This window comes from Thamnophis sirtalis, unplaced genomic scaffold (assembly GCF_051295495.1).
Source record: "Thamnophis sirtalis isolate CommonGarterSnake01/CBP01778 unplaced genomic scaffold, rThaSir2_p1.2 scaffold_13, whole genome shotgun sequence".
In the NCBI taxonomy this organism is placed as follows: Eukaryota; Metazoa; Chordata; class Lepidosauria; order Squamata; family Natricidae; genus Thamnophis; species Thamnophis sirtalis.
Window position 1 is genome coordinate 15,727,975 of NW_028261393.1, and position 22,231 is coordinate 15,750,205.

The 22,231-nt window shown below is 45.2% G+C and overlaps 1 protein-coding gene across 1 annotated transcript in view; it reads right to left on the bottom strand.

Moving 5' to 3' along the window:
* Positions 1-5,823: 5,823 nt before the first annotated feature.
* Positions 5,824-22,231, bottom strand: part of LOC106537585 (discoidin, CUB and LCCL domain-containing protein 1) — a 41,868-nt gene continuing 25,460 nt past the window's right edge. The window contains exons 6-15 of the mRNA XM_087727440.1: positions 21,562-21,695; positions 20,599-20,636; positions 19,658-19,852; positions 18,233-18,354; positions 16,295-16,463; positions 16,065-16,157; positions 12,484-12,574; positions 11,979-12,016; positions 8,596-8,718; positions 5,824-6,639 (exon numbers count right to left, since the gene is read on the bottom strand). Coding sequence (XP_087583566.1) covers positions 6,092-6,639; positions 8,596-8,718; positions 11,979-12,016; positions 12,484-12,574; positions 16,065-16,157; positions 16,295-16,463; positions 18,233-18,354; positions 19,658-19,852; positions 20,599-20,636; positions 21,562-21,695 — 1,551 coding nt within the window. The 3' untranslated portion in view covers positions 5,824-6,091. The remainder of the gene's footprint in view (positions 6,640-8,595; positions 8,719-11,978; positions 12,017-12,483; positions 12,575-16,064; positions 16,158-16,294; positions 16,464-18,232; positions 18,355-19,657; positions 19,853-20,598; positions 20,637-21,561; positions 21,696-22,231) is intronic.

Sequence of the window (22,231 nt, forward strand, 5' to 3'; positions counted from 1 at the left end):
ATCTTCAAAAAAAGAAAAGATGCAAAAATATTGATGTCACAACAGAATTACAGGACAGTTTACCCTTTGGAACAGTTCTGTTTTTTTTTTAAATCATTGTTAGCAAGTGTGTGTATGTGCTGATTGTTTCAAACATCTGCTGTACCAGCATAATACATGCCATTGTAGGGACTAGAATTGTAAAGGGGCATTATTCTGGCACATAAACCAATCTGCAGTTCAATTTGTTAGGGTCATGGTATCCAAGCTGTAAACTCGTGCAAACAAGAAGTGTCACCAAACTTTAGAAGTGTAAGTGAATGGTTGTAAACAGGAATGAGTGATCTGTGAGTCACTGCTAAAATAGCCTTTAAATGAAAAGTCTATGAGAAAAGAGTCCCAAATTTTAGTTCATCAGGACTGTTACATCAGCACACACCGGAGAGTTGTGGCCATGTTGTTTTCATCTGTTAATTGTTTTCTCAGTTTTCCCATATTTCCCCCCCAATTATTCCAACCATTGCTGCATACAAAATAACTCCAGCAACTATTTTCCTCATATTTGGATTTATCTAGATGATGACGATAAGGTACACGATGCATGTATAATGTGGGTTTCTAATGAATGTTAAAACTTACAAAAAAATATTGGGAGAATTTTGCTTGACATTTCAGATAACAATTTTTTTTAAATTAAAAGTCTTCATAGTATTTTTTGCAGTTTAGACACTATTCAGGATAAGATGCAGCATTCTTTAAATTAAATATGTCTACCAGCTATACCAAAGAATGAACTCGAGTGCTGAAGAAGACACCTGTGAGTCCCTTTGGACTGCAAGGCGATCACACCGGTCAGTCCTAGAGGAGATCAACCCTGACTGCTCTTTAGAAGGCCAGATTCTGAAGATGACACTCAAATACTTTTTACACTCATTTACACCTAAATGAGAAGGAAGGAGTCACTGGAGAAGAACCTAGTGCTGGAAAAGATTGAGGGCAAAAGAAGAAAGGGATGGCAGAGAATGAGATGACTGGATTGAGCCACTGAAGCAGTCAGAGTTTAAATGGACTCCAGAGGATGGTGGAGGACAGGAAGGCCTGGAGGAACATTGTCCATGGGGGCGCAATGGGTCGGACACGACTTTGCAACTAACAAAAGAACCAGTTATATTATGGAGCAGATTGTGCATTATGTTGATTATTAAGTAGAGATTATTACACTACAAAGAAATGTGATTGTTAAAATGTTTCTTACAGTGGTATTTTAATACCATAACAATTAACTTTCCCAATGTAAGGGGGAGAAACCTGTGTTGTGATATACTCTTATTAAATCAATAAGCTTTATTTTGTATTTGCTATTAAAGAATTGATCTAACTAGAATCACAATTGACAAGAGGCCTCAGGAAGTTTAGTATTCAGCTTTCACTTTTATAACTCTCATTCCATCATGTCTTTAATCTCCGGAGGGATTATTTCAATTGTCATAAGATAATGGATTTAATTAGGCTGATAAATCCAAGGGCATAAGAAAGACTCTATTTTATTAAAGAGGCACAAGAATAAATATAGCAAACTAAGCACTTCAGAAAGTAATGAGGATAGGTGCAACAGTGAGTCAGTTTATTGTCAAGTCTTAGAACAGACTAAACAAGTTTTCATGTGCTTTCCCAGGGTGAAATGTGCAAGAAAAAAATCATAAACTATACATGCATTATGTAACATCTAATGGGACTTAAGGTGTGCTTGGAAATACACTGATTTATAGGCATGCTGTTCTATAAATCAAAATATCTCCCAAGATTTGAATGGTCCTGACCCTGCCTTGAGAATCTCTATATATAAAAGCGAAAACCACTCATGCCTCATCACAAAATCTCCAGAATTGTAAAGCCTACAAACTTAAAATGTGTCACGCATGTCCCCCTTGGCTTCTAGCTTAGAAAGGAGTTTTGGAAATGACCATCAGATCATTAGTATTTCTTATATTATTATTAACACACTCTGATGCTAAGGAGTTAGATGCTCTACTCCCCCTCCCAGCCTGAAAATAACTCTGTTCCAACTGGACATGGCCAGCGTGTGAGTAATCCGGCCTGCTGGCTGGGAGTTGGGAGAGGAGCCTGAGGAAGAGAAGGAGATAGGATAGGATAGGATAGATAGGATACAGTGGTGGGATTCAAATAATTTTAACAACTGGTTCTCTGCCCTAATGATCAGCTGCTAGGTGGGCCTTGGGGTGTGTGTCATGTGACTAGGTAGGCATGGCCAACTCAATAACATTCATGTCAATGGGCTTAGCTGTTACAATGTAATAATGGTTAACTGGAGAAGCAGTTTCTGTAAGCAGGGCAATAAAGATTAGGCTAGAAACAACAATAGAATGTTTCCTACTTGCCTTCCTTACAGGATTACCCCTGTAAAATGGGAAAAATACCAAAGTGAGATTTCTTCCAACATCCGGTTCTCTGAACTGCTTAGAAAGTTAACAACTGGTTCTCCCGAATAGGTGCAAACTGGCTGAATCCCAGCACTGGTAGGATAGGATAGGGGAGGATTCTGTGGGGCAAGGCTGAGGGAGAGAAGGGGATAGGAGAGGCCAATTGTAACTACTCATTGATTTTCAAGCTGTAAATGTCAATTTATCAAGCCCGATCACATAGTTTCGTAGCGGAGCACGGGTATTCAGCTAGTATATAATATAGGAGGCCAGAAAATCTCCCTCCCTAAACATGTTTCACTACTGTAAAAATGCATGTAAGTATGTAGACACTGAAACACCCTAATGTGACGTTTAACCACTTCTTGAACTTTAGTCTAAAACAGGGGTGTCAACCTTGAGGGCCACAGCATGGCTGTGTTTGACCTTGGGGGTCCGGGGTAGGTGTGGCCAGGGTGGGCATGGCCAGCTCGACGTCACTCATGTCAGGGACGCCTGTGGAGGCTCGAGGACTCTGCCCGCACAGGGCCCTCCCGAGCTCCGTTTTCGCTGGCAGAGGCACTGTGGGCTGGTTTTTCACTGTTTCTAGGGCAGCCTCCTGGGGCAGATCTAAGCACCCCCACGAGCCGGATCCAGCCCTGGGATCTGGCCTTGAGTTTGACACCCCTGGTCTAAACCATAGTAAGATGCATTTCTTTGCAAATAAACTGAGGTATTTATAGGAAGGGCATTTCACTGCTAAGCTGGTTTCTCTTATATCTTGTTTTGCACATGGTTATAAAAGATTTACAAACCAGCCCTTGGCCCCAAATACATACCTATTGTCTGGCTCAGGGACCATGGTGTGTTTACTCCTGTAACTATTTTACCTTTAATAAACTGTAGGAAGTTAGCACCCACCTCTCTCCTAGAAAAATGAAATATTCTAGGAAATATTAAAAAGGCAGGATATTATATTTCCCTGGACGAGAAAAGGAGAAACATGTTTATTTTAGGCAGGAAGCAGACTCACTCTTAATAGCCCCCGCTCTCAATAGCGGATGTCCACACTTAAGAGATAAAGAGATAGCTAGGTCTATTCATAGGCAAATGCCCTCACCCAAGATCCAAGGAAGGTAGGATTAGTCATCTACTCATCTAGTAACAGAATCACCACATGACAGCTGGGAAGATTACATCGCCCAGCAAGGCTCAACCAAGCTTGGGACTCAAAAGACAACCTTCAAAGTTATATTCTACAATCAGAATACAAGCTCAAATTCAAAAGCCCAGAGAGGGCATAAAACCCAGGCACTCTCAGCATCCTTTTTCCCCTTCGCCCAAGATCTTCAAGGCATTGTGATCCTGTTTATCAATAAACCACCTTTCCAAGCAGCTTCCATGAATCCAGTGTCTTTTCTCCCATTTGGAACTGAACCCAGAAGTATATTTCTTTCAACAAAACCTTGTTGTGAACTCATTAGCTTGCAGCTCCTCTTCCTTGGGAAATCTCTCATGGATTAACAACCTCCTGGAGGGCATTTACATTTGGGTATCAAACACAAGGCAAACATCTACTGCAGTCAGGAAAATCATTTTGATTTTTCATTTCTGAACAGAAGCGAAAATTAAAAACAGATTTGTTGCAATAGATGGCAAGGGAGAGTGGGGGTGGGGGGGAGCAGTAGATTTTTAAAATTTGGTTTACAAAATATTTTTCAAGGGGATAAAAATAGTGAGTTTAATGAGCTCTGCTGAATGAAGTTTTGCTCTTTTCCTTCATCTGGGAATCTCATAAAATGTTGTACATGTGTTCTTAACAATAATTATATCTGCAATGCAGCCAAAGGAAATTATAAATGCAATTCTACACCCCCCATTCCCCACTGTTGTTTTTGGACTTCAGGGCAGGCAAGCAAGGATTGTTAGAATACTCGTCATTCTGGTGAATTTAACAACCTGAGCCTTAGTTAGAAAGTTCCCCAGCTTGGGCAGGGAAAGTATCATTTGGATCAAATGAAGGATTGTCACTTGTAGATGCATCAGCTGACCCTGTTGTTAGGTAGAGTAAGGCAGTGTCCTCAGGTGGAAAATCCTTGGAGGTAGCAGCAAGAAATATGGGGAGGAAAACGTGTGTGCCTTTATCTGGTTGTCTTGTGTTCTCCAAACCAGTCTAACTGGAAAATACAATTTTATCATCAGCCTCAATAAAGTAAGATTTAATCCCTTCACTGGCAGGTGTTTGCATGTGGAAGGGAAGACGGTGACATTTTGTTCTTTGCAAAACTTCTAGGAGCACATCAAGATGCTGAATGCAGATTTCATAGGAAGAAGGTAAAGATATCAGAGTTCCTGCAGGTTTTGCTTTATTGGTCATTGCCAACTGTAGAGAGAGTGGGGGGCGATGTTCATCTCTATTTCACTGGCCATTCAGCCAGCGCTGTCCAAAGATGTTTCCCAAGTCATGTGGCCAGCATGATGTCACAGAGCACTGTTACTTTCCCGCCGAAGTGGTACCTATTTATCAACTTACACTTGCATGCTTTCAAACTTCTAGGTTGGCAGGAACTGGAGCGAGAATGGGAACTCCCTCCGTCGCATGACGCTCGGGTCTCGAACCTGGGCCGCCGACTTTCCAGCCAACGAGCCCAGCGTCTTAACCTCTGAGCCACCGTGCTGCCCCATAGAAAGAAGGCCCCTGTACTGGAGCATCCTTGTTTTAAAAAAGGACTGGGCATCAATTGGTTAGCCAGAGCTTTGTCTACAACATGGAAGAATTGTGATAGATGATGTGGTTTTTTTTAATCAGAGCAATCTGGTTTACCCAAATATGGGACGGGCCATACTGCTTCTGCTTTCGCATTTTTTGCGTTAGTTTTTATATTTACCAACAAAGAAATAAAGGGAGACTAGTATAGATCTTAGGGACGTGGTGGCTCAGTGGCTAAGATGCTGAGCTTGTCAATGAGAAAGGTTGGCAGCTTGGGGGTTCGAATCCCTAGCGCCACATAACGGAGTGAGCTCCTGTTATTTGTCTCAGCTTCTGCCAACCAAAAAGTTGGCTTTTCCAGCAAGCCAGCCTGGCCTGAACAAAACAAAATAAATTATTGATTATTGTTAATTTTAATCGATTTTTTTTAAATGTTATTGTTAATCTTAATTGGGTTTGTTTTTTTGGATATTCTATCTAATTTTTTTAACTTTTGTAATATGTGTTTTTTTTAATGTTGTACGCTGCTCTGAGTCCTTAGGAGAAGGGTGGCATATAAATCCAATAAGCCAAATCAAACCTAGCAGTTCAAAAGCATGTAAAAATGCAAGTAGAAAAATAGGGACCACCTTTGGTGGGAAGGTAACAGCATTCCGTGCCCCTTCGGCATTTAGTCATGCCGGCAACATGACCCTGGAGACGTCTTCGGACACCGCTGGCTCTTCGGGTTTGAAATGGAGATGAGCACCACCCCCTAGAGTCAGGAATGACTAGCACATACATGCAAGAGGAACCTTTACCTTAGTATAGATCTATTTCAAGGCATTTTGTTCTTGTCAGCTAGCTGTACCCTTCTGGGATTCGAACCCGGGCTGCTTCCCCGGGCTAACGTGATAGATCATGCTTGTACAGCTTTGGATCCTCCAAGAGGGGACCTCCTTTCTCACAGCAGCCTGGTGGGAAGGTTTCCTTCCTGCTGGACTCACAAGGGCTTGTGGTAGACGTGTTCATAGGGAGGATTTCTCTGTTGGAAATGGCGGCCCTGGAATGAGGCTGTACGGGCTTTATCTCCGTGCTTCGGAGTCCATTCGCTTGGAAGAGGAGGAGGAGGAGGCGGAGGAGGCAGGCAGCCAAAGTCAGTTCGGATAGACCTTTCCTGCTGGCCCATGTCACTTGCTTGGCTCTCTGGCGTCTCTGCTGGACACTGACTTGGGAAGTCATACTGCAGAGAAGATTTTTGGGGCCCCGGTGGAGCTAGGCAGCCCCCCAGACTTTCGGAGAAAGGGAGCATTTGGACACCGAGGTTCGTCCTGCAGGGGCCTCTTCCCACTTCTGCCGGCTGCTCCACAAATGGGGTGGCGTACTCCGGTTCCAGGGGCAAAGGCTCTGTGTACTCATGCTGCTTGCCAGGAACATCGTAAGGATTCACCACCAGAGGGAGCGTGTAACCTTCGTCCATGGCTGGCTTGAAGGTGGATGGGGCCGCCTGGCAGCCAGGGCTGATTTGGACCAGGTCTGGCTCAGCATATTCTGCAAAGGAGGAGGAGGAGGAGGAGAGGGTGAGGGAAGGAGGAGACATCCCTGTAGGTCAGGGGTCACTAACCTTTTGGACCTCAGGGACCACTAAATTCATAATTTTAAATCCTTTGGACCACTAATATGATCTGCCTAATGATTGGCTGGGTGGGTGTGGCTAGGTGGTCATGTGACTGGGTGGGTGTGACCAACCTGATGTCACTCATGTTGAGGGGCGCCTCGCCAGCTGCTACTCGCTACTCCCCTCCCAGCCCCTCCTCCCCTGCCCGCCCGGGCTCCTTAGGGCCCCAACAGGAAGCAGTTGTGGGAGCTAAGCAGCAGAAAGAGTTGGCAAAACAGCTCAGTTCAAATTGGATCTGACCGAGAAGGAGGCTCAACAGAAGCACCTCACTGAGGACTACGAGCAAAAGCTTTCCAAGCATAGGGAAAATCTGCGGGAGTGCAAGGCCAGGTACCGGCGCCTGGAGGCTCAGCGGGCTGAGATGGTCAGCCAGGTCCAGGCCATGATGGAGTCTCACTGAGCAAGGCCCTCCAGTTCTTTGCCACCAGCGGTGCTTCCCTCCAGCCTTTGCCCAAAGCCCCACACCAGGAGCCTGAAGCAGATCCCATGTCGGAATTTCTGCCCCCTTCCAACCCGCACAAAAAGACCCCGAATGGGGAGACTCTCTGCTGCAATACAGGTGTTCGTTGCATGCATCCATGCCAGGGGCCGTAGTTTGAGGACCCCTGATTTAATGCAATATTAAAAATGCAAATAATTTTTCTGCAGACCACCAACATTTTATTGCGGACCACCAGTGGTTCATGGACCATCGGTTGGTGACCGTTGCTGTAGGATGATGGAGACATGACTCTGGAACGCCCTGAATGTCCTCTGAGTGACAGTTCTGGCTTGACTAACATATGGATTCTTCCGCTTTAATCAGATGCACATGGGCTGTTTGCTGGATGTGCTAATGTGTGAGGGTGTCTCCAAACTTGGCAACTTTAAGCCTGGCGGATTTCAACTCCCAGATTTCCCTAATCAGCTGGCTGGGGAGTTCTGGGAGTTGAAGTCTGCCAGGCTTAAAGTTGCCAAGTTTGGAGAGCCTTGTGCTTTAAAGCAAAGAAGCATACACATTCCTTAGATCAAAACAGACTGGATCAAAAGTTGAGTGTTATTTCAATATCAGCCATAAAGCAACATCTTCCACTGCAGGCAAAGGCAGAAGACAATACGCCCCCCTAACCACCACCCCCAAGCATGGTAGAAAAAAAATTGCAGCACTCATTCTGCGCTACTGGTATTCCTTGAGAGACCGCCTACTGCCAATTACCTCCACTAGACCAATAAGATCCCACAGACTAGGCCTCCTCCGAATTCCATCAGCCGGCCAGTGTCGACTGGCGACTACCCGGAGGAGGGCCTTCTCTGTGGCTGCTCCGACCCTGTGGAACGAACTCCCCGTGGAGATTCGTACCCTCTCCACCCTCCAGGTCTTCCGCATAGCCCTTAAGACCTGGCTGTTCCGACAGGCCTGGGGCTAAAGACTTGTAGCCCCACTCCAAATGGTATGATTGTTGTGTTTTTTTAACTGTGTATGTCTTTATATTTTGTAATTTTGTTTGTTTTCCCCTCCCTTGAACTGTGAGCCGCCCTGAGTCCCTTTCAGGGAAAAGGGCGGCATACAAATAAAGTAAATTCAAATTCAATTCAATTCAATTCCTTGGCTTACGACCACAATAAAGCCCAATTTTTCTGTTTTTAAGGAAGGCAGTTGGTAAGTGAGCCGGCTGGGATAATGTTAGCTATGGGTTCTCCTGAACCTGGGTGAACCTGTAGCAGCCCACCCCTGTATAGATCCTCCTGAACATGTATGGGATTTTGCTACAATTCTACGCCTTCCAATATTAAGGGCAGGAGAAGAGGATACATGATCTCTTAGGTGGCCTTAGGACAAAGCAACTTACCTGGTGACTGAGTGCCTATAAGATCTACCGGCGTTGCTGGCCCAGGAAAGGAGGCAATTTCAGAGGCAGACAGTTGCAGGTTCCCCCTGGAACATACCTGGCTGGCTTCTGCTATCAGGTAACCTAAAATGGAATTGCAGGGTCAACTAGACGAATAAGCAGAAGCTAGAAGCCGATGGGCATATTGCCATTGAAGTGTTTTTTTTAAAAACCAAATTAAAATTACATTTGGAGAAAAAGCAGGCTGGTTGGATGGACAGAGACATTTTTTTCTGTAAGACTTGCACTCCACCATTCATCTCATCTGGTATTTATAAATTCATCTTCCATATACAGATCTTCGTTTATCCAAAGCAGTGTTGTGTATGTTACACAGAGAGAGGAAGGTGATGGCAGCCTTATAAAGCCTCAGTATTTTCAGAAATATCAAAGAAGGGAAGGAAAAGTAAATCTGACTTAAGTCTTTTAGGACCGAGCTTCCCCTCCACTGTTTGCAGCATGTTGCTAAAGCTTTGAGCAAGACTGGGTGATGGGCCCCAGAGGCATATATGGGATAGGGAGAGAGAGCAATAGCACTTAGACTTATATACTGCTTCATAGAGCTTTACAGCCCTCTCTAAGCGATTTACAGAGTCCGCCTCTTGCCCCCAACAATCTGGGTCCTCATTTTACCCACCTCGGAAGGATGGAAGGCTGAGTCAACCCTGAGCCCGGTGGGATTCAAACTGCCAAATTGCAGGCAGCCAGCAGTCAGCAGAAGTAGCCTGCAGTACTGCACTCTAACCACTGTGCCACCGCAGCCCAGATACCTGGGTGGTGGGAGTTGCAGCTCCCCCTGCAGTCGTAAGTATAGGCAAGCTGCCAAGCATTCAAATTTTGAACATATGACCACAGGAGGATGTGCAATTTTTGGTTATAAGTCCATTCATTCATAATTGTGATTGGTCACTAAACGGACAGTCCTACATCAAGAGTACCTGTAACCTACAAGAACTCATAGCTGGCACTGTGAATATATGCTATGAATTGCAGTGTGCAGATGAATTAATTTCAGCGTAAGAAGGGGGGGAAAGGGTGAGTCAGAATCTGACTTCAAAACAAGGAAATGCAATTAGAGCAGAGTTTACCAGAACACATCCAATTTTCTATCCCTAAAATTTTGCCTCTTTGTCTGGAGTTTGGGGGAGATTTTTTTTTTAAAGCTAACAGATTAAAACATGCACGTCTGATTCCATCAGCCACAGGCTGCAAACAACCCCGAGAAAGCCAGTAATATAAATCTATAGATTTATAGATAACAAAAAATATTCCAAAATAGAGTCAGTCTGTTATTTTTGTACATCAACTAACTATATTATATATTTTACAGGCAGCCCAAGGCAGTTTATTTATTAATTTAAATAAGATTTATTTATTTATTTAGATAACTCCAAAGTTCCTCTTCACTCAATGCAGCTCCGGGCAAATCAAAAAGATGGACAAACCTGGGTTTAGAAACAATTTAACTCTGCAGCCAGAAAAAGGTTGAAAACCTTTGAATTACAGCTAATTACATCCAAACTGGATGGAAGTGACACAGCAAAGCAAACTTTACGAACTCCCTCCTTGTCCCCCTAATTTGCAACTCCACCTTTTAGTGCTTTGAATATCAGTCCCCATAGAGCAAATTAAAGAGCAATTTAGAGAAAGATATTCGGGAGTGTTTATCCACTTGCAGCATGCAAGCCGCTCCTCTCAAATACAGCCGTTGCAAAAAAAAAAGAGCAGAATAAAACCAGGAGGCTGCAAAAAAGAAAGAAAAATAAATGGGAAAGTTGGCACCGGCTGGGAGGAAGCTGTCCTCCTTTTATCGAGGACATGATGTCCTGCATTTTCACATGCTGTCCGTCCCAAAGTTGCATGTGGATGCAAGACGAAAACAAAGCCCTCATCTCTGTAAATCAATAAAGCAGCAACACACAATGATCAGCATCCCTCCCATAAATCCTGACACATTCATAAAAAAGCCACGACGTCTTGTGCTGAAACGCAAACAGCAATTTCGACCATCATGCAAAAGGCAAAAGACCCAACTGATGTGTAAAAAGGTTTCCCTTTGGTTTTTGTTGGTAGGATCTGCTCATTAACCCCAATCGAAGTTAACTTCAGACCAACAATCAAATAAGCAATACCTCAATCAAGAAAGTGTTGTGGCCCGCCAGCGGAACTGGTAGCAGATTCAGACAGTGAGGAGGTTGGGGAGGAACATGGGCCAGTCCTGGAGTCTGAGGAAGGCTCTGATAAGGGCTCTGTGTCAGAGGCAGAGAGGGGGCCAGAGCCGTATGCCAGTTATCAGTTGCCTTCAGAGTCAGACATCAGTGAGGCAGACAAACAGCTGGAGCCTGTTCCCAGTGTGTGCATGGGCAGAGTTGCCAGATGAAGGTGAACAGCTAAAGAACAGGGGCTGACTTGGCAATAAGGCCACAGGTGGACGATGAATGGCCCCTCCCAGAGGAAATAAAAGAGGAGTGAAAGGGGAATGGAGTTTGCAGGAGACAATTAGTTCACTTAATTGGTTCTGTGAGACTCCTGCCAAGGTTTGCAGACATCGGCCTGGCAGCTCTCCAAGCCAGATAAGGTCTGTGACTGTAAATCCTCCCTTGAAAGACTTTGCTGGATGTGAATGAGCAGAATTCACAGTCAATTAATAAAAGGGAGTTTTGTCAGGACAAGGAGTTTGCTTCATGCTCTTGGGAAGCCTCGGTCAGAACTGAAACTGCCAAAGAGCCATCAATAAACAGCTCAACCAAAGAATCTCTTAGAGCAGGGGTGTCAAACTCAAGACCCATGGGCCAGATCCGGTCCACAGGATGCTTAGATCTGGCCCGCAGGGTTGGCCTGGAAATAGCAAAGGACTGGCCTGCGGTGCCTCTGATAGCCAAAATGGGGTATGGGGGGGAAGGTGACCCCTCCACACCCCATTTTTGGCCTGGACGGCCTCCTGTAGCACTTTGCCAGCCAAAACAGGGCATGGGGCGAAGTGCTGCAGGAGGACATCTAGGCTGTCTCCCATCACCCCCATCCCGGCTGGCCCATGGAGGAGAACTGCAATGCTGAACCAGCCCTCAAAGAAATCCAGTTTGACACCTGTGTCTTAAACCACACCAAAACTGACAGGCAAGCCACCAGGAAATAAACTGATAGCAAACAGCACCTCTTCTAGCACTGATGATGTTACCTAGTTTGGGTAGTGAAACAGCTACAAGAAAACAAACAAGTTTAGAGAGCACCAAGGACCCCTCATTTCAACCCTGAGCTACAGATATTCTCCTTTATTGGTAACCCCAAACAGGACAAACCTTTTACCGTTGTATTTTATTGCTCTGCATTGTACGGTACTTTACCTTTTATAAAGCTTCCATCGTTCTGGGTTGGTGCCTTCCTGCCAAAGAGAAGAAGGGATGAGTAAACAGTTGGATTGAAAAGGGCACAGTGGATTAGAGCAGTGTTTCCCAACCTTGGCAACTTGAAGATGTCTGGACTTCAACTCCCAGAATTCCCCAGCCAGCATTCGCTGGCTGGGGAATTCTGGGACTTGAAGTCCAGACATCTTCAAGTTGCCAAGGTTGGGAAACACTGGATTAGAAGGCCTCTCCACCAGTGTTTCTCAACTTTGGCAACTTTAAGTCATGTGAACTTCAACTCCCAGAATTCCCCAGCCATGCTGGTTGGAGTTATTTCTAAGAATAATAATAATAAAATAATAAAAAAAATAACTGAATGGGACTTGCTGGTTTTGAGCTTCACATGATGTACAGATCCATGACTGCAGCAGTCGGATCTCTGTTGGGGATGAGTTCAGAGAAGCCCCAGGGATAACGGGAGGCCAGGAAGGAGCAGGAGACTCACCTCTTCTTATAACAGAGAAAGACCATCAGGAAGACAGTTCCAGCAATCAAGAGTGAACCTCCAGCTAGGAGCATGGCCAGTAATGGAGGACCTGCAGAAAGAGGGATTAAATCACCAGAGGATGCTTCTAGCCTAACCCTAGCAGTTTTTCCGCTCTCTAGAGCAGTGTTTCTCAACCTTGGCAACTTGAAGATGTCTGGACTTCAACTCCCAGAATTCCCCAGCCAGCGAATGCTGGCTGGGGAATTCTGGGAGTTGAAGTCCAGACATCTTCAAGTTGTCAAGGTTGAGAAACACTGCTCTAGAGGATTCCCTGAAGCTTCCAAAGGGCAAAAAACAGCCCAACGCAAACCGGAAATGAGGAGAGAACTGCCTGCATGGGGAAAGACAAGCAGCAAAGAAAGAAGAAAAGAGGCTTCTTTTTCCCTTTCGCTGGCTGCTCTGTTTCCCCCCTTCCCCGTGGTATTAAAGGGAAGCCTGCCTGATCACTGGAATCGAAGCTGCTGCTTCTCTCCCCTCCCTGTGCAGGAGGGAGGAAACAGAGCAGCCAGCAAAAGGGAAAGAAGCCCCTCTTTTTCTTTCCTTGCCACTAGTCTTCCCCTCCCCCCCCCCGTGCAGGCAACTCCCTTCCTCATTTGTCTATTGACTGTAGTGCCCAGGATCCTCTTTGATGGGGGTAGATTTAGCAACCGGACTCACACCTGCCCGAGTAAAAAGGGACCAATCTTTACACAGGAGAATGATAAGGGAAGGTTTTTTGACGCAGGAGCACACTTGAGCATCCCCCCACCCCGGTCTCTGCCCATTTGTGGCAGAGCAAGTTCTCTCCTCACTGGGTGTTAGCCAAGGGGAAGCAGCCAGAGTAGGGAGTGGCAGGGAAGCCTTGCGCAAAAATGCATGGTCCACGGAGGTGAGGGGGGCATGAAGTTATGTGGGTGGCCACTCGAGTGCGTGCGATAGGGTGCATGCACGTGTTTGTGGCACCCAGAGGTGAAAAAGGTTCACCTTCACTGTTCTAGTGTTTGCCAGGCTCAAGAAATCAGGAATCAAGGTGGTTCAAATGAGTACCGGTTTATTCCATGGTATCTCTTAACCAGAAACTGAACTTCAAATTGGCAGTAGGTAAAGAGTCAATGGAATTCAAGATGGGCTGGAATGAGGTCTTTTGTGGGCGTGTAGGGATTCCAAACTGATGACATGCTTGACACCTCCCTCCCCCTTTCAGGCTCGTCCTGGTTATCTTCTACAGGATTGAACAAATCATGGAGCTTGCAGTTCAGAGCTCACTAGGCTATGAAGTGGTATATAAGTCTAAGTGCTGTTGTTACTAGCCATCATGTGAAGGCAAAGGATGATGTGACAGAATCATGGGAACCCATTCATTGAATAAATCACAGGATGTTTCACGCACATTACACCTAGAGAAATGATTTGTTTCAATTGCTATGATCTAGACCCTGTTTACACCCTAAATCAGACATAGTCAATCTGTGACCCTAGACAGCTAGTAATGCAGCTTCACAAGATCGCAAACAGTTAACCTTATTATGTGATTTTGTAATATAAAATTATACAATTTATATGTGGCCCAAGACGATTCCTTGTCAATCAATCCCAGACGAGGCAAAAAATTGGAATCCATGCTCTAGTCTAGTGTAAATCATATTTTACTTAACACTAGTTTATTGAATGATTCACATTTTGACTGATAAGCAAAGTCATAAACTATAGTTAGTTATTTTGGTCTGTGGCACCTTTTAAATGCTGTTAATATGTTTCTTAGTTTACTTTTTTTTTATTTAAGTCCCTGACCAAGTCAACCATTTCAGTGCAAAATATAAATCCATTCTTAATCTGATGGGTGGACAGGATCACAGCTTTTGTGGTTCCCTGGGTGGTAGGTAGGTATGTAGGTATGTAGGTATGTAGGTAAGTAGGTAAGTAGGTATGTAGGTATGTAGGTATATAGGTATGTAGGTATGTAGCAGGGGTGGGTTTCAACCAGTTCGTGGCGGTCCCCGCGAACCGGTTGGTCGGCGAACCCGGAAGTAAGTAACTTCCGGGAACGGCGAAGGGCCCACCCGCCCGCCCGCGCTCCTTACCCGGTTTTGACGAATTCTGCGCTTCCACGCATGAGCAGGATGCATACAGCGCCTGCGCGATCCTCCAGGAGCAGCTGGAGCATCGCACAGACGTTAGTACGCATGCGTGCACTGCGCGCGTGCACGAGGACGCTGCCGGCCCCGTTCCAACCGAACCGGTTGGAACGGGGCGAGAAACCCACCCCTGGTATGTAGGTATGTAGGTATGTAGGTATGTAGGTATGTAGGTATGTAGGTATGTAGGTATGTAGGTATGTAGGTATGTAGGTATGTAGGTATGTAGGTATGTAGGTATGTAGGTATGTAGGTATGTAGGTAAGTAGGTATGTAGGTATGTAGGTATATAGGTATGTAGGTATGTAGCAGGGGTGGGTTTCAACCAGTTCGTGGCGGTCCCCGCGAACCGGTTGGTCGGCGAACCCGGAAGTAAGTAACTTCCGGGAACGGCGAAGGGCCCACCCGCCCGCCCGCGCTCCTTACCCGGTTTTGACGAATTCTGCGCTTCCACGCATGAGCAGGATGCATACAGCGCCTGCGCGATCCTCCAGGAGCAGCTGGAGCATCGCACAGACGTTAGTACGCATGCGTGCACTGCGCGCGTGCACGAGGACGCTGCCGGCCCCGTTCCAACCGAACCGGTTGGAACGGGGCGAGAAACCCACCCCTGGTATGTAGGTATGTAGGTATGTAGGTATGTAGGTATGTAGGTAGGTAGGTAGGTAGGTAGGTAGGTAGGTAGGTAGGTAGGTAGGTAGGTAGATAGATAGATAGATAGATAGATAGATAGATAGATAGATAGATAGATAGATAGATAGATAGATAGATAGATAGATAGATAGATAGATAGAATTAATTCTTTATTGGCCAAGTGTGATTGGACACACAGGGAATTTGTCTTTGGTGCATATGCTCTCAACTCTTGATGAGAAGGGTAATAGTAATAGAAATGCAGACTTAGTGAATAGTTTGACAGTGGCGAGGGAATTATTTGTTTAGCAGAGTGATGGCATTTGGGAAAAAACTGTTCTTGTATCTAGTTGTCTTGGTGTGCAGTGCTCTATAGCATCGTTTTGAGTGTAGGAGTTGAAACAATTTATGTCCAGGATGTGAGGGGTCTGTAGATATTTTCACAGCCCTCTTTTTGACTCATGCAGTATACAGGTCCTCAATGCAAGGCAGGTCGGTAGTAATTGTTTTTTCTGCAGTTCTAATTATCCTCTTGTTGAGTTGCAGAACCAAACCAGACTGTTATAGAGGTGCAGATGACAGACTCCATAAATCCTCTGTAGAACAGAATCAGCAGCTCTTTGGGCAGTTTGAGCTTTCTGAGTTTGTTTGTTTTTGAGTTTTCTCTGAGTTTGTTTATTATCTCTAGTTTGTTTGGGTTTTTTTTTGCAAACAGTTAATTCTTTCCTACCCTTTGCTACCTGAATGTTTGGCTAAATGTTCCTTGGCATTATGAACAACAAGAAGCCTTACCTGTTTTATCTGGATTGATCACTATTCCTGGGATCGTTGTGAAAGCGGTTGGGGTGCTGGTCACACCAAGGTACACTTTTGGGTTATCCTGGCCTGCAAAGAGAATAATTTCAGGCACGTCTTTTACTGCACCGCATCACAGGTATCGGCTGCTAATGCTACCAATCGCCTCCATTTCAGAACAAGGACGGGGAAGTTACAACCCTCCAGATATTATTTGAACTCTCTACCTTCTGTCTCCATGTATTTCTGGCGAAGGGCTTGGCATCCCAGCACCTCTACCTTCAGAGCGGCTCTCTGGTTCCAGCTCTGGGGTACCACGCGAAGGTAACGGGCCAGGATGGGTGGGATAAAGGCATTGGAGACTTCCTGGTAGTTGTCACTGTTGCCTTGGAAGATCTGGGAACGTTTCAGGGGAGGAAAGGAATAGCAGAAAAAGCAACACCGTAACTGTTCAAATGAGTCGTAGTCTAGCATAGCCACCTGTTCTGACCCCCACCTTGTCCATTCAGAAACGAAAGCCAAACAGAATGTTCAAAGGAATGTTTTTTATCAGTCCCGGCTCTTGCTGGCTGCGAGCCCAAAATAAACACAGATAATTGCTCTGGCAAAAGTCCTATAACTCATAAACTGCTACAAAACAGGATTATATAAAATCAAGTCACTTGTCCAAGTGGGCTTTTCTCGATGTTTGCACGCAAATGGGGAACGTTGACTTCTGCAACCAGGGCGTGCCACCAGCAGTCTCTTTTATCCGTGGCACGACAAAACCGCGCTCGACTAAGCCGTGCCCGATTAAACCACGTCGCTGACGTCATCAACAGGGCGACAACAGCGAGCGCGGAGAAAGAAGGGCGCTTTAAATAGCGCTTTGAAAGCAAGCCGATTCAACTTAAGGTAAGGGTTAGGTTTAGGGTTAGCTTTATGGTTAGGTTTAGGGTTAGGTTAAGGGTTAGGGTTAGGTTTAGGGTTAGGTTAAGGGTTAGGTTTAGGGTTAGGTTAAGGGTTAGGTTTAGGGTTAGGTTAAGGGTTAGGTTTAGGGTTAGGTTTAGGGTTAGGCTTAGGTTTAGGGGGGTTAGGTTTAGATTTAGGGGTTAATTTTAGGTTTAGCGTTTACAGCGTGCTTCTGTCTCCGCGCTGTTGTCGCCCTGTTGATGACGTCAGCTACGCAGTTTCGTCGAGCGCGGTTTCGTCGAACGCGGTTTTGTGGTGGAACCCTTTTATCAGCAGGAGGAGATCCTAACGAGCCACCGCTGCTCGTTATCATCTCCTGTGAGTCCTCAATTGTTCCTTACGTCGGTCAGCCCTTCTCCTGCATGCATCCCGAAACAACTCACAGGAGGTTTCTGTGTCAGCCTCTCTTGTCTCCTCCCCACTCATCCAAGGCTCAGTCATTACCTGGGGACCAACTAGTCTCTCTGCGCCCTGCTCGGAGTCAGAACCCTGTCCAAGGTCCTCCGCATCCTCCAGGGCTGGCTCATAGGGCCCCTCACTGTCAGAGTCTGATAGCAGCTCCAAAGCTGCCAAGCCACAACAGCCACCCTTGCCTTTGTACTCCATATGTGTTAAACTAAAGGTAAGGGTTCCCCTCGCACATATGTGCTAGTCGTTCCTGACTCTAGGGGGCAGTGCTCATCTCCGTTTCAAAGATGAAATGCCAACACTGTCCGTCAATATCTCCTTGGTCATGTGGCCGGCATGACTAAACGCCAAAGGCGCACAGAACACTGTTTACCTTCCCACCAAAGGTGATCCCTATTTTTCTACTTGCATTTTTTACGTGCTTTCGAACTGCTAGGTTGGCAGAAGCTGGGACAAATAACGGGAGCTCACTCAGTTATGCGGCGCTAGGGATTCGAATCCCACCACTGACAGGAAGGCCTGGAGGAGTGTTGTCCATGGGGGTCACGATGGGTCGGACATGACTTCGCAACTAACAACAACCTGAAAGGCAGATTGGTTGCAATAGCTTTTTCTGCAGTCCTAACTATCTGTTGAAGTTGGTTCCTTCCCTGCTTGGTTGCTGTACTAAACCAGACAGTTATAGAAGTAAAAAATGACAGACTCAATAATCTCACAAATGAAGGCAACCGATTTCAATAGCCAATAGTGGTAATCAATATTTTCCAGCCTTAGTAAACGCAGTCGCTCATTTTAATCCACCTCACCTTTTCCTCTTTGGTGCTGCTGGATTTGTAGATCTTCCAGTTCTTGCCATCTCTGCTGAACTGAACCTGGTAGGATTTGACGTAGTAGTTGTATTTAGGGGAAGACCCCTTGGTGATAATTCCTAGAATAGAGGTGGTTAAAATTTGTACCTAAGCCAAGGGTCAGCAGGTCGCGGCTCTGGAGCCACATGCGGCTCTTTCATCCCTCTGCTGTGGCTCCCTTTCAGTTAGGTCAGGAAGAGGAGAAAGGATGCCGTGCTAGGAGGAGACTCTATGGTGGGGAAACCAGACTTCCAGTCGATAAAAGGACACTGCACTAGGAGGAGACTCTATGGTGGGGAAACCAAACTTCCAGTTGATAAAAGGATGCTGCACTAGGAGGGGACTCTATGGTGGGGAAACCGGACTTCCAGTTGGCTCCAGAATGGAACTGGGGGCTTCCGGTTAGGACCTTTGTGGCTCTTTGAGAGTTTAAGGTTGCCGACCCCTGAACTAAACTATAGGCACAATGTTTATGATGGAACAATATTCAACTGTCCAGCTATGACTGGACAGGAGGAAGTGAACATATTACAACAGACTCCCTGGCTGCTCCTCCTTATGTCTTTCCTTTACATTTAGTAGCAATAGAGAAGCCAGGGAGTTTGCAGACATCGGGAGAGATAAGACTGCTGTGAAAGACTGAGTACTCCATCACCTTGTTGTAATAGCAATTAGTACCAAAGCCAACCGCTCAGCCATAAGAATTTCTCTAACATTTTTTCTCCTTTAGGGAAAAAAAACCCCAAAGCAGTTTCTTTCCTATTTAACTGAAGGACTGTGGTCAGATGGGAAAAAAATAGAAGAGATGTTCAGGAGAACATTTTCAGGTTGGTCAGCTGGAATGTCCGATGCTGCCTCCTTGCTCCACGCAACACCAATTGAGAGAGAGATTCGTTAACCTTCCTTCTCCCATCTTGCATTCCACTCGGCCTCCAGCCCCTCGGTCTTACAATGCCTCCATTTTCTTTGCCAAACAAACTCCATTATAGGGTGGCCACGCAAAGCCTCAAGCGGCCTCAGGCATCTCGAAACAAAGGGTGGATTTGCCAGGCGATAGGAGGCTCGTTCAGTCCACCCATCTTTCATACGGAACAGGATGGAGTAGGCGGAAAGGGAGGAGGGCTGGAAAAAGCAAGGCCGAGAGAATGAAAGGGTAGAGGCCAAAAATGGACAAAAAATGGAGGAGGCAGTCAGATCTGTGTCCCAGACCCAGAATATGATTTGATTTAAATCAAGAGCGCCCAATCTTGGCCACGTTAAGAGTTGTGGACTTCAACTCCCAGAATTCCCAAGCCAGCCATGTCGAAGTCCACAAATCGTAAACCTGCCAAGGTTGGACGTGCGTGTTTTAGACAAAGGAAAAGGCTGGTGATACTTACTGACCTGTGATGTTCCTCTTTCCACCCAAATCTATTTCTAGCCACTCATTTGCAGAGCTGTGATCTGCTGCCCAAGAAGAACCATCAGTAGCCAATGCTGCTTGCTCAGCAGCCCAAGCGTGATGGTCCCCCAGAATATTCTGTTCATGCCAGCAGGAGGAAGCGTTGAAGCTGGCAACTTCCAAAGCCCTGGCACAGTCTGAGGAAACAAGGAAGCAGAGAAGTGAGGTTCTTCATTCAGCCTCACAGTTACCTTGCCAGTCATATTTCTATTTGAAATATTGTCTGTTTTTCATGAGAAATACTTACTTAGTACTAGCTGATAACCTGTACAGTATAAGCCATTTTAAGGCACAACAGGCTGTATCTTAACAGAACTTGAATCCAAAATGCACACTATCACTGTCAAAGGTAGTGTGACTTGACACTATAGATATAATTCAATCCTTTTCATTTCAGTGGCCTAAGCATTCTGGAGTTATGCTGGAACACACACACATGGATGGGCATCCCCCCCTTAAGGGGTGTTAGGGGTGTCTTAAACCCACAGTATTTGTTTCCAGAGAGTAAGTCATATGTGTACCAAGTTTGGTTGAAATCTAGATTGGGAAGGGAACCCTAAATAGATTGGAGTTAACATCCTTTAAATATACAGTAGCTGATATATATTTTTTTATCCAAAATTCAATAGCTTTCTGCTCCATTGCCATCCATCAAGAGGGCCGTTTTAAAAGAGCACTCCTATTATAGAAATTCTCCCTGGTTGCTTTTTTTTTTCCAGAGGAAACCCAAATTGCTGATCTCAACAGCACTTTGCTGCTTTAATAGCATCAGTTTAGTGTAAATGATTATTTTGCAATTTTGATCGTTGGAAATAGGAGGAAACAGATGTTTTCCTCCCCAAGGAAGGCATGCAAAGAAATGGATGAAGTTTGAAGGACTTACCTTTGTGAAAGATAAGGCGTTTTTCTGATAAGGATCCCCTGTTCAAAATGAAACACACATAAATGAATACAGAATATCAGAGTTGGAAGGGACCTTGGAGGTCTTCCAGTTTAGTCCTCTGCTGAGCAGGAGACTCTATATTAGTGGTGTCTAACCCTGGCAACTTTAAGACTTGTGCACACACACACCCCACAAGTAGAAACCATCAGAGAAGAGTCTGTAGAGATTCTCAGTCATCCAGGTCATGGTTATCCCAAAGATGCTTTTTCAGGAGGCAACTGGATTTTTTTTGGTTTTTCTTTTGAAGATGTTTCGCTTCTCATTCAAGAAGCTTCTTCAGCTCTGACAGGATAGTGAGGAATGGAAGGATTTATATTCCTTGCAGACAACTGGACATTTGCATCATTGCTTCAAAGATCCTCTAAAAGGATGCAAAATGACCAGCTGTCTGCAAGGAATATAAATCCTTCCATTCCTCACTATCCTGCCAGAGCTGAAGAAGCTTCTTGGATGAGAAACGAAATGTCTTCAAAAGAAAAAACAAGACAGTCCAGTTGCCTCCTGAAAAAAAGCACCTTTGGGACATTAGAGAAGAGGCAAGGCAGATGTTGGCACAGCATGAGAATTGATCCTGCTGTCCACTAGGATTTTATTTTTATTCATTTATTTTAACTTGTGAAAAATGAAGGACCAGCCAGCAAAAATGGAGCCTCTGCCAGTGAAAATGAGCTTGGGGAGAACCAGGTCCAGCCCCTCCGAGCTGTTTTAGGCTGTGGCAGCCTCCTGCAGCCCTTTGCCAGTGAAAATGGAGCTAGATGGCCACGCCCCCTGGCCACACACCCCCAGGATCAAACACAACCCTGAGGTGGCCCTCAATGAAATCGCATTTGACATCCCTGATCTAAAGGAACCAATTGTTTCGTGGTTGTTGTAGGATATTTTACAATTCCGTTGGATGCTCACCTTTTCGAATGCAGTCCATTGGCAACACTGGATTTGTACAGAGTGACCCCCTTCTCTTGCGATATTACGATTGGTCCTCCCAGCTCGTCCAAGATCACACCAGCATGGACAGCTGCTTTGCAAAGAACAGATGTCTGGAGGGCAATAAATAAAAGGGGACGATTGTGACAAATCTCCAGGCAACAGAAATCAAGTGGAAAAAGTGCCATGGGAACAATTCTGCTCTTCATTACACTTTCTTAGGCTGAGTTCATTCACATTGGTGAAAGAGCTGAAGGGTTGATCAGAGCAACCGATTCGGCCTACGGAATGGATTGGCCAGATTCCAAGCTGCCACCCGAGAGAAATAGAAACATAAAAATAATAATACCAACCATTAAATAGGTTTTGTGTGGCATTATTATATATTTTGCTGCTGTTTAAATGCTGTTTTTTTGCTATAATTTTTGCAGACTTTGGTTTGGTTTTTCCCCCTCCTTGCCTTGAATCATGATGTTTTTCTAATCTTTCCTTAAAAGGTGGGCCATAAAAATATTTATTCTTAATTAGAAATATAATTAGGCTGCCTTTAAGGACTCTGATCTCACACAGTGGCTTCCAATGTATAAAAATAGCATTAACCAAAAATAGCATTAACCATATTCAAACATCTTGAACTAGAATAAAGCAT